The following is a 12,673-nucleotide window of genomic DNA, read 5'->3' on the forward strand; positions in this document are numbered from 1 at the left end:
AACCTCTTCTATTATTTGAAAAATGTCGATAACTATATATATATATATATATTTTTTTTTGCATGCTTTCAAATATTTGTTTAAGAATTTTAATTTGTGGGTGTTAGAAAGTGAAGGTGTAGAGTTTAAATCTTATTAATTTTAGGTTTAGAAAAATTTATGATGAATACGAAATTACAATCATTATTGCACCCAAAAATTTGCAATTGTACCTGTTTGAAAGATAAAAATGGTCAATAAAACTATTTTTATTCAAAATACGTGTCCAATTCATTCATCTTTTAACACCCTAAAAATTTGGAAAATGTTAAAAATAACACGCTTCTGCAACCATCGTTAAATACCATCTCATCTTGGATTTCTAGGGTTGTTTATAAAAGCTATAATTGATTTAAATTTTTAATCAATTTTCTGCCTAATTTAATATTCTATTTCTTTGTTTCTCATCTTTTTTTCCCCCTTGAGATCCGATTGAATTAGGGGGGAAAAAACAAGGAACTCCAAATTTTCATTTACTTTTTTTTTTTTTTTTTTAATTGCAGCGATTACCCTTGCCTTGGGAACAATGCGGATTGATGTAGGAGGTTTTGTGGAACTATAAAACCAAATTTCCACTTTAGTTGCCTCCCAAATCCATTTCTTTCCTTGATTGCAAGGAGTCCAGAAGAGTATCTCGATTCGTCTACGAGATTTGGAGCTGCCGTCTTCACCACCAATTCCCCTGCCGGCACAATCTACTATGATCTCTGCCTGATCAAAGCTCTACCATGACCGTTTCCTACCTTCTCCTTCTACTCCTCTTCCTTCTGCACCTCACCTTCGTCCTCCCATGGAAGAAGGAAGAGTTCAGGACCTGCAATCAGACTCCCTTCTGCAAGCGAGCCCGCGCCTTTAAGCCCGGATCCTGTTCCCTAGTTGCCCATGATGTTTCCATCACCGACGGGGACCTCACCGCCATCCTCCTCCCCAGGAATCAGGACCTGGAGAATCAATCCAAGCCCTTGTTACTCGCTCTTTCTGTGTATCAGGACGGCATTCTGCGCCTCAGGATTGACGAGGATCCTTCTCTAGCTCCACCCAAAAAGCGATTTCAGGTGCCCGATGTTATTGTCGACGAGTTTTACACCAAAAAGATCTGGTTGCAGAGAATTTCAACTGAGACTATTGGCAACGATTTGAGCCCCTCTTCGATTGTGTACTTGTCCGATGATTATGAGGCCGTTCTTCGCCAAGATCCGTTTGAGGTTTTCGTTCGTGAGAAGTCGGGTAAGCGCGTATTGTCTCTAAATTCTCATGGTTTATTCGATTTTGAGCAGTTGAGGATTAAGGAAGAAGGCGAGGACTGGGAGGAGAAGTTCAGAGGGCATACCGATACCAGGCCGTACGGTCCCCAATCCGTTAGTTTCGACGTTTCGTTTTATGATGCTGATTTTGTATATGGAATACCGGAACATGCAACTAGTCTCGCTCTGAAGCCCACCAGAGGACCCGATGTCGAGGAGTCGGAACCTTACAGGCTGTTCAATTTGGATGTTTTCGAATATGTTCATGAGTCTCCGTTTGGGATTTACGGGTCGATCCCTTTCATGATTTCACACGGGAAATTGCGTGGAACTTCTGGTTTTTTTTGGTTGAATGCTGCTGAAATGCAAATTGATGTTCTTGGATCTGGCTGGGATGCTGAATCTGGGATTTCTCTTCCTTCATCTCAAAATAGAATCGATACTTTTTGGATGAGTGAGGCGGGCATCGTGGACACGTTCTTTTTTGTAGGTCCAGGCCCTAAGGATATTGTTCGTCAGTACACGAGTGTGACTGGGACTCCGGCAATGCCCCAGCTCTTTGCAACAGCATATCATCAATGTAGGTGGAATTATAGGGATGAAGAAGATGTGGCACATGTCGATTCTAAATTTGATGAATATGATATTCCTTACGATGTCTTGTGGCTTGATATTGAGCACACGGATGGAAAAAGGTATTTTACATGGGATAGGGCGCTTTTTCCAAATCCGGAAGAGATGCAGAGAAAGTTGGCTACCAAAGGAAGACGCATGGTTACCATAGTGGATCCCCATATTAAGCGGGATGATAATTTTCCATTGCATAAGGAAGCAAGCAAGAAAGGATATTATGTGAAGGATGCTGCTGGAAATGATTTTGACGGCTGGTGCTGGCCAGGTTCATCATCGTACCTGGACATGTTAAGTCCAGAGATTAGGTCATGGTGGGGAGAGAAGTTCTCTCTAGAAAACTATGTTGGTTCGACTCCTTCCTTATACATATGGAATGATATGAACGAGCCTTCTGTTTTCAATGGTCCCGAGGTACTTACTGAATTGTTTACATTTATTCCTTGTTCTAAGGTGTTATTCGGCACAATTCTTTTTCTGTTTTCCATTATTTCTTGCATGCCTGGTTACGTAAGCATATACTATCCATCACTGGGATGCCTTTATGTACTCATTATCGAGTGCTCAGCTATAAAAGGCTTGGCTTAAGAATTTAGAGCCTCTTATTTGTTAATTTTTTCTGATAATATATGAGCTATTCAAAACCAAAAGAAAAAAGAAGCAAATGCGGAGAAGGCAAAAGATTTTAGATACATTAATATTGATAAAATTGTTGTTAAAAACTTGGATGAGCGATTGAAACGGATATTAGCTTCTACAATATCAACAAGTTTAAATGCTTTTATCAAAGGGGACCAATAATTGATCCTACCCTTGTTCAAAATGGAGCTCTGGAAGAATATACAGGCAAATTTTGAGGATAGGTGCTTAAAATTGACAACAGGAGAGCCCATGATATGGTTGATTAGGAATTATTAATAATGGTTTTCAAGAAGAAATGGTTTGGAAGGAGATGGATCAACTGCATAAAGGGATGTATCTATGGATCAAAAGATATTGTTTTGAGGGGAGAAGCATAAAGGTATGACTGTCTTTATTGCTAGCCCGGGGGTTGGGGGTTGTGGTGGGAAGTAAACTTGCCTCGTAGGTTGTGCTTTTCTAGTGCTGATAATTTTTTTTGGAAGAAGTTATGGTATGAACTGCCATTTGCATTTGAAGTATGGAGTTTGCTGGATTTTCTATAAGATATTGCTTCCTTCATGATTTGGGATGTCCATTGGCAGGCTTCTATGCAGAAAGTCATTTATTTAAGTCTTCAGTTTGGGTTGTCCTTTAGGTACTTGGCTGTAAAGAAATATTTTTTATTTATAAGAAATAGTTTCATTGATGTATGAAATTTACAAAAAGGAGGAGAGAAAGCCCCAAACCAATGGAATTATGATATACATCTTCCAATTGGTCAAAAGTGATGAAATACTTTAAGAGGAAAAAAATGAATTCAGTTTACCCCAAGGTAAAGCTAGGAGCAGAACGCTATCAAAGAAGACTGAATGTCTTTTCCTTGCTCACAAAAGTTCTATGATTTCTTTTGATCCAAACCGACCAAAAAATGCCCAAATCAGATTCTGCCGAAGACTTTCCATCGTCTTTAAAAGGGTGTCCCAATACGGGTGGAGATAAGAGAGTATGGGGGTCCTTTGGTAGGGCCAACTTCCAATTAAAAACAGACGTCAGATAGTTCCAAAAAATCTGAGCGAAGTTACATTGAAGCCTATTATGAGTGTGAGCCATGGAGGGGAACTTGCATTGAAGCCTATCAGTGGTGTTAAAAGCTAAATGAACAAATTCGCAAATGAAGAATTTCATCTTCTTTGAATAAATGCCAGACCAAATGACCTTTATACAAAGGCAAGGATAATCTGTAGACGGGGAGCAATGCTGTTTAGCAGAGATTTTGTAGTGAAATTTCCAGACTTCTCTAATGGTCACACCCGGAAATCTTCCTCACTTGACTAATGGTTGATGTTTAAGATAATGCTAAAATCTGCCCATTCTGCCACTTCTTTACCTTCTGAACTATAAGTCCCACAAAACCAAATCCTTATTCCACATGTCTTTTACAGTAGTGAGTTGTCTATTAGATAGGGAAAAAAAGCAGTGGGTAAGCTAAATACCAGGGAGAGACCCCCAGCCATCGATCATGCCAAAAAGTAGTGGAAGTCCCATTTCCAATTTTTGTCACCGGTGTTGTGAATAAGAGATTTATGCTTCAGAATTTTTTTCTAAGGATCATTTGATGAATGTAGTGAATGCTACCCGGATGGCAACTTTGGTTCTTTGTACCAAAATTTGCATCAATAATCAGATGCCACAGAGCCCTTTTATCCTTTTGGTATCTCCAAACCCATTTTGCCAAGAGAACCCAGTTTTTGTCTTTAATACTTTGGAGACTAAAGCCGCCATTTTCAAAAGGGAGACGAACTTTAGCCCACTTAATAAGATGCTTATGGAAAGAGTAGAGTATCGTCTGCAATAGGTGCATTAAGTATTTGCTTACCGTTGATGAAAGCCGATTGAAAATCTTTGGCGATGAAAGGATTTCCTTTTTAATCTCTCTTGAAAGCCAAAAAACATAGCAAACTTGTCTGAGAAATCTCGGGTCTTGTCTCCCATATCAATTACGATAAATCCCAACCAAGCAGGTGAAGGATGGGTCCACATCTTCTATATGATTCTTTCTTGGAATATCTGCTGTTTGGGTTCTTTGGAGAAGAGGGCTCTCGTTCATTCTCTCATTCTCAAGTACAATCCCGCTATTGTCATCCTTTGAGAAACAAAATTGGCTTTGGTGGATCGTTACATCATCAAATCCTTTGGAGCGGCCACAAGATTGGGTGTTTGGCTCTTGAGGCTTCCGGATCCTCTGGTGATATTATAATTATGTGGAATGAACCTGCTTTTGAGCTGTTGGAAGTAATCAAAGGTCTTTTCTCCTATTCATATTTCCCTTGCTATCAATACACTTTCTGGTTGGATGGAAAGAAGTAAGAGGCTTATTTTTTTTAATTGTATTGTTGAAGACTTAGTTTTGAGAATACTCATTTCTGACCTAGTGTGATCTTAAGTCTGTCAGGCTTACCTTTTTTTCTTTAAGTTCATATTGAATAAGGACTTCTTCCTTGTCATTTGTTCCTTACTTTTTAGACCATTTATTTTCTTAGCTGTTTATTTTTCATTTATTGTATTGAATAATATATTGTTTTATATTAAAGAAAAAAGTAGTTTGGAACAGGTTGTGCTCTTCTGCAGTTCGCTGTGATGTTATCAAACTAACTGATGTCTCTATCTAGGTTACAATGCCTCGAAATGCTTTACATCAAGGAGGTGTGGAACATCGGGAATTACACAATGCGTATGGATACTACTTTCACATGGCCACTTCAGAGGGACTAGTTAAGCGGGGTGATGGTAAGGATAGGCCTTTTGTGCTCTCACGAGCACTTTTTGCAGGGACGCAAAGATATGGAGCAGTATGGACAGGAGATAACTCAGCTGATTGGGATCATCTCAGGGTTTCTGTTCCGATGGTTTTGACTCTTGGTCTTACCGGATTGTCATTCTCAGGTATGGATTCCTTTGTTGGACGTGGAACTATCATTTGTTTTAGCAGTTATAGTAAGTTGTTTCAACAGGTGCCGATGTTGGTGGTTTTTTTGGAAATCCTGAGACTGAGCTGTTAGTGCGTTGGTATCAGCTAGGTGCTTTTTATCCCTTCTTTAGGGGCCATGCTCACCATGACACCAAAAGAAGAGAACCTTGGTTATTCGGGTAGGATATCATGTACTTCTATCTTTCAAATTTGATCTTTAGGTCATATAATTAAGGGATCTATTGACAAGGTTCTTAACGGAAGTTGTCAACCATCAGAAAGCATGTCTTGTTAAATGTTTTTTAGTTCATATGCAAGTTTGCGAAAAATTCTCAGCCGTTCATGTCAAGTTTGGATTAGTCTACTCAATTTTGCTTTTGTTGGAGCACTGTTTTGTTGTCTCATGATCATGGTTATGATTTAACTAGTATGGTTGGCACCATCAAGTTTTTACTGAGTTTATGATGTAAAATTAACTGCTGGATTTCAATGCATTGAACTTATGAGATCTCAGATACGGAATCCACTAAATCTGCAATTCAATTATCTTCCTTTCTATTGTTAACAAGATGTATAAAAACAGAGGAAAATTAACTAGTGATAGAAATTGTATTTCTTTTTTTATTGACAACTTGTGTTATTTGTTACATTATTACAGGGAACGAAATACAGAATTGATGAGAGATGCTATACGCATCCGCTATATGTTGCTACCTTATTTCTATACCCTATTTCGAGAAGCAAATACAAGTGGTGTTCCTGTTGTACGTCCATTGTGGATGGAATTTCCATCTGATGAAGCTACATTTAAAAATGATGAAGCTTTCATGGTAGGGAGCGGTCTTTTGGTGCAGGGAATATATACCAAGGTAATTCATTTAACAACAAATAGTGGGAAAAGGATGCATTTTTGGTTTCTTAAAGCATAAGAGAGAGAGGTCCCTAGGGTACATCTGTCTTGAAGCTCGAAATGAGTCTTACTTTAGTCCCTTAATTTTAGAAAAGGCTACAATTTAAGCTTTGAGAGTTAGAGAAATGATCTAAATTGGTCCCTACAATCACTGTTCTTTTAGTACTATGGATGATCTAGTGACTGAGCGAATTAAGTGCTCAAGTGGAGAGCTAATGTGGTTGTTTTGTAGTGCGCCATTCTTGTCTTGCATTTGTTTTGTTCTCTTTGCATCCTTCGGTTTTGGCTGGTCATTAGAAACGAGGGGCAGCTTTAAGATGATTCATAGAGAGGAAAAGAAGCATCGAAAACCCATTTCACCTGAAATAAGTTGCACCGACTCGCATGCTTCTTATCTTCAGGTTGCTTACTTAGCATAAAGCTCTGAGTCAACATCCCATCTTAGTAGCAAGTGGGTCTATATACAAGCCAATGAGTGTGCAAGAGGGGGATGTGGGAGCTATGCTATTGGAGGAAGGAGAGAGAGGGAGAGAGACAGGTGCTAGAGTTGAGAGAGGGAGAGAGTCTGAAGCTTTGAAATTGCAGGAAGGAGAGAACTCAAAACAGAAAATACAAATGGACTCTGAAATCATTTGGGTGATGAGGATTTGAGAGAGCATTTTCTTTGAGAAAAATTGGGCTGTGGATATGGCAGAGAGAGTGGTTTGAAGGGGAGTATGGGTTTTGGCTATTGCTCTCTTTCCCCATCCTTGACCTCACCTGAGAAACTTGAGAGAGCATTTTCTTTGAGAAAAATTGGGCTGTGGATATGGAAGAGAGAGTGGTTTGATGGGGAGTATGGGTTTTGGTTATTGCTCTCTTTCCCCATCGTTGACCTCACCTGAGAAACTGAAGGTAAGTTGGTGTAATGACCTGGTTTTCGAAATCTCCAAGCTTAGTTTCAAAGCCAATAGCAAATCTGACATAAACTACGTTTCGAAAGTACAAAACAATATTTGCAGAGTCGAATAAAAACAGTTTACAAAAATACACAAATTTCGAGAAGCAACATTTAAAATAATATGAATGACAAGAAGGAAGACAACTTAACCTAAAGGGGCACCCCTGCAGCTACACGCTGTGCACATTCCCCTCGTCGACAGTGGTCTACACTCCATCTGTAAAAAAGAACATGGAATAAGTATAAAAATACTTAGTAAGCAATCTACTTGTAGGCCCTCATCAAACTTAATCCTTATGATGGTCTCTTAAGTTATGTGCTCATATTCTAACTCTAGTATTAACCAATTTCATGGCTTACCATTTGTGCTAGCCTTGTAAGGCTTATACGTACCTAAACCCTATACACTCCTACTCTAGGGTGTATAGCTAATGCCCCTCATACCATAATGTAGGGTTTGGTTGTACTTAGCCTTTTGTTAGACATTTTCCACCGTCCATCCCTAACCCTGTGCTATTGGCACAGGAGTCAACTCGCCCTATAATGAGCTTGTGGGTAAGTCTCATGTGTATGAGGTAACTAGTGCACTATACGTAGACCAGTACTTTGACCGCTTGCACCCCATATGAATTATCTTTTAGGTGCACCCTAGTAGCATACCCTCTACGACTCTCGGAGCCCCTTGTGGGTGACAACTAACCTCAAATGTATCAAGTAGACCTCAACCATGCTGGGAAAGTTTACGATTAGGGTTTATGCCCCAGCCATCCCTACTTGATTTGTATGGTCACTCGAAAATGCTTGTGGGACCCAATGTAGGTTCTAGAACTAAGGGAATGTGATATAATTGCTCATGTTCATGCATACTCATTTAGGCTCTCTAGGGCACATAGCATATATCCAAGATAATATTTGGGCAAATAAGGGTGTTTAGTCCCTATAACATACTACCATTCATGTAATGATGTCCAACATGCTCAATCAACATATTTACAAACATACGAGACAGGTTGGAGTCCTCATAAAGTTAGGACTAATCAGAGTTCAAACATACAAGCGGAAGCTTTAAATATAATATTACGCTAAACCAGAAAACGAACAAGTTCCTAAGCTTAACTATATACAACTTGATGAATTGGGTTTTTCATCAAGCTTTCTAATAATACCCATTGTACTTGTCGACCCCTATGAGTATTGCTTAGTGACTACTTGATTGTAGACTTCCTGACTCGATTTTGGGCCTTCAAAGATATTCCAATTCCCACTCCTAAACTGTCCCATTAGGTGAAGAATCATGAAATTCGGTGAAAACAGGGTGAAAATTGGAGCAAAATAGGCCAAACCACACAAAAAAGGAAAAAGGTTGGTTCGGGTTAGATCTTACCGGTTGGGTTGTTCAGCTAGTTGGGTCAAGTCGGGTCAGGTAGACAGGGTCAGGTTGTGCTTCCTTCCTCGCGGGAGAAATTCTCTGCACAGCTTGTAGAAACCAAAGCCCCTCCCTTTTCCTAGTTCTCTCTTTACGTTCTGCCAACTTCACTTCGTCGGCGCAAAACCTAATTCATTAGGAAATTGAGTGAAGCTCTCTAGGTATAGGTATTTTATGAGAGAACTCACCATGTGACACGAGCTCCTTTGCCCGATTCCGAGTGCCCTCCTTCTCCCTCGCAGTTCCTCAGTGGATGATCATAGCATTGCTGGGTGGTTTTGAGTTCCTCCAAGGTGAATCGACGGTTGACTACCTCCGACAACGATGGTTCCACGAGTAGGGTTCTTGATCCAAGCTCCTCTCTTTGTTGTGTTTCTTGTCCAATTGCCTTCCCTTGCTTCTTAAACTGCCCAAATGTGGGCAAAATCAAAGAAGGGCAAAGGAAAAAAAAAGAGCCATGTACCTCAGGGCTTGATTAGGTTCCGTCATAAACCTCCATGGAATAGCAATAGTATGGCCAAAGATAAAAATTGTTTTTGAATTAAGACCGAATTTTAATAAGAGAAATCTCCCAAGCGTCCCAAATCTCTAGAGTTATGATGGCCACAGCAAACGGCCAGTGGCTCCCCAGACCTTCCATCCTTTTTTTTCCCTTCCTTTTTTTTATCTCTTTTCCAACTGTCATCAAACTTTCTCCTTATTTATTTAAAAAAAAGTACTGGTCATTACAGTTGGATTACAGTTGGTGAATGTGCGAGACAGACCCCAGTGTTTTTCTGCATGATATGTCCTAAAGATGGCTTAGATTCATGTGGTTTTTGCCAATCTTCATAAGAACAGAAAGACAAGAAAAAAAAATAAAAATAAAGTGAGGGTCTTTCATGCAAAGAGAGGAACGGTTGAAAGGAAAGACAAGAAAGAAGTTAAGAGTTTCTCATAGAGAGAAGATTGTTGCAGAGAGAAGTGCATGAAGGAGGAGTGGTTGCATAAGTAAATATATGAACTTGAATTGTCATTTTGGAATCGATGTTAGAAAAAAAAGGAAATCGATCATTGAACTTATGAGGACATTAATGGAGCGTTTATTTCAGGAACAATCCAAATCATTTCTTTGACATCAGGAGCTAAGATGTCGCATTGTCAAATTTCAGAGTTAGAGTGAAATTTATTTAGCTTTTAGTTTTTCTTTAACATTTTATAACCTTTAATACCCCCTTTTCTTTAGCTTCATCTAGTTTTTACTTTATTTAAGTTTTATATTCATTGATTGTCGTTTCCTTATGCAATATTATGATGTGATTGGTTCCACTTTTAGGAAGCTAAAAGAGTATCGGTGTATTTGCCTGGAAAACAATCTTGGTATGATTTTAGAACTGGTACTGCATATAAGGGTGGTATCACCCACCAGCTAGAGGTTTCTGAAGAAGGCATCCCTGCCTTCCAGAAAGCTGGAACGATAATGCCCAGAAAAGACCGCTTTCGGCGGAGCTCCACACAGATGGTGAATGACCCCTACACTTTGGTATGTACTTGATACCCTTCCTAGACGCATTCTTTCTCATATTAGCAATGTCATAGTTTTCTAAATTTCAGATTTCCGTCATGCTGTGTGCAAATATGTTTTAAGTTTAACCAGCTAGTGGTTTAGGTGGAAGAAGTATACTGCGAATGTATACACGTTTTTTTTTTTCAGTCTCTGGACCTCGATTAGATCTCTAGTTTGGTGGCTTACAACATTTTTGTATCTTTTATAGGTAGTAGCTCTTAATAGTTCACAAGAAGCTGAAGGCGAGCTTTACATTGATGATGGCAAAAGCTTTGAATTTAAGCAAGGGGCATACATCCATCGCCGATTTGTGTTCTCAGCAGGCAAGCTCACCTCATTGAACGTAAGGCCTAATGCTTCTGCCAGCACGAAGTTTTCTTCCAACTGTGTTATTGAGAGGATTATACTGCTGGGACACTCCGGATCAAAGTCTGCTCTAGTTGAGCCAGAAAATATAAAGGTTGATATCGAACTTGGTCCACTCCACTTCCAAACAGGGCGACGCATATCAGTCCTTACCATTCGGAAGCCGAACTTGTTGATTACAGATGATTGGACGGTAAAAATTTTGTAAGAGTTCATAATTTTCTTTATGATAGAAATGAAAAAGATAGGGTAAGAAAAGAATGGTGTACACTTTGTGGTGCATCCGGTGATTGAAACTGTTGTTCACAAGACTTGAACTAATAGCATTTGGGAAAGCAGACATTAAAAGTTCCTGCTGAAATGTTTCGTTTCTTACCATCCTATGATTTGATTGTTTAAACTTGACAGTTGGCTTTGAGTTTCTCCCGTATGGTCAGATCTTTGGGGTTATTGACCTTTTGAAACAGTACAGAAACAATACATGTGGCGCCATGGTAGAAATTTAGTTATACAGGGATAAGAAGAAAACAGAAGGTAAAGAAACAGTGGGCACCCAACCTTACTGAATTTCTGTTCTCTTGCGAATCTTTGAATGGCATATTAGGTAACAATAGGAATTGGCATCTTCTTGTGGTTGCTGAAAGAAAACAGGGGCAAAACAAAGAAACAGGAAGGGTACTCGAAAAGGAGGCTCCCGCGTATTTGGCACTCAGGTAGCACTCCATCTATATCTATAAGGGCAATGGTAGGAATCTAGGTTTTTTTTTTGTTTTTTTTTTATTATGACGTGAACTCAGGAAAAAGGATATATGAGTCCTAACTCATAAATGATTCCTTTAGGAATGGATACTTAAGTTGGGAAAGTAGGATATTTGATTTGTAAGTTGCTTGTAGGTGAAGGGTTCATTGGGGTTGGGCCTGATGAGTGTAATTGTTAACATGGGCTCAGGCCCCATTGGTTTGAAATTTGACCACAATTATTACACTAGGTTTTAAGGAGTCAAGAGTCAATATTGAGGGCTTGGAAGGGAAAAGATAAGAAGGTTCGGGGAAGGCAGCAAAGGATGTTCATTTTACCTGGATGTGTGTGTTTTTTCCAACTTTGATAGCGACCCTTCTTGGGGATATGCATGAACCCAGTTGCCACGACCATTTTTTTTTTCTTTTTTTCTTTTTTTTCCCTTCTTTAAAAGGCGGCGGATTGAAGCTTGAGGCACAATAAAGAATATTGTGGATCACGGTAAGGAATATCATCTGCATGGCGTCACTTTCAACTCCTCGCCCCCAAGGAAAAAAACAAGAAAACAAAATAGCAATCTTTTTCTATTTTTTAATGTACTTATTAATTGATATAATCTCCCTTTTGTGTATTGAAATGCTTAGGAAATGATTGTGTCTAAGATTAGAGAGAATTTGGGTGTATAATGATTCAGCTTTAATTTCCGATCTGCCTTATCCAGAATAGAACAATACCCAGATGGAAATCATCTTCGTTTTCATTCAACTTTTAAAAGCCTTCCCACCAGCCCTAAAATCCCTGCCCATCGACCTTTCCAAATCGAATGGTCGGCAAAATAGTTCCTTCATTAATATTTTTATTTATTTATTTATTTATTTTGGTGGAGGACATTGGCTGTAGCTTTGATGTAATGCTCGCATGATTTGTGATTATGTTTTTTTTATATATATATAATTTCTATTGAGTCGTTTAATCAAGATTACAAAAATATCACCATAATTCGTGGGTATTTAATAGACCGGTGTTATTTTAAAAGGACAGCCAATCCTACTGTATAATAAAATAGTATGAGACACTGTTCAAAAAGAAATAATTTTAATTAGTGTTATTCCTATTCTATCTTCTTATCAATTGTTCCTTTTTTTTTTTTTTTTCCCCAATTATGTCCTTGCCATAACTAAATGTGAAGAGAATAATAATGATTAAAAATTCACAGCAGAGCAGAAATTGTGCGTTTGGAGGAT

At 38.9% G+C, this 12,673-nt stretch overlaps 1 protein-coding gene across 1 annotated transcript; it reads left to right on the forward strand.

Moving 5' to 3' along the window:
• Nucleotides 1–438: 438 nt before the first annotated feature.
• Nucleotides 439–11,051, forward strand: LOC111794593 (putative glucan 1,3-alpha-glucosidase). Its single transcript, XM_023676644.2, has 6 exons — nucleotides 439–2,327; nucleotides 5,204–5,477; nucleotides 5,546–5,681; nucleotides 6,161–6,371; nucleotides 10,094–10,300; nucleotides 10,533–11,051. The coding sequence occupies exons 1-6, from the start codon at nucleotides 768–770 to the stop codon at nucleotides 10,896–10,898; spliced, it is 2,754 nt and encodes a 917-aa protein (XP_023532412.1). The 5' UTR covers nucleotides 439–767; the 3' UTR covers nucleotides 10,899–11,051.
• The last annotated feature ends 1,622 nt before the right edge of the window (nucleotides 11,052–12,673 follow it).

The sequence above is a fragment of the Cucurbita pepo genome, chromosome 5, assembly GCF_057944985.1.
Source record: "Cucurbita pepo subsp. pepo isolate OVF chromosome 5, ASM5794498v1, whole genome shotgun sequence".
In the NCBI taxonomy this organism is placed as follows: domain Eukaryota; kingdom Viridiplantae; phylum Streptophyta; class Magnoliopsida; order Cucurbitales; family Cucurbitaceae; genus Cucurbita; species Cucurbita pepo.

Bases quoted from the DNA above. Each gene is read 5' to 3' on its own strand.
- LOC111794593 (XM_023676644.2), top strand. From the start codon at position 768: ATGACCGTTTCCTACCTTCTCCTTCTACTCCTCTTCCTTCTGCACCTC. The intron at 2,328-5,203 runs GTACTTACTGAA...GTCTCTATCTAG, and splicing joins CTGTTTTCAATGGTCCCGAG to GTTACAATGCCTCGAAATGC. The intron at 6,372-10,093 runs GTAATTCATTTA...TTCCACTTTTAG, and splicing joins TGCAGGGAATATATACCAAG to GAAGCTAAAAGAGTATCGGT.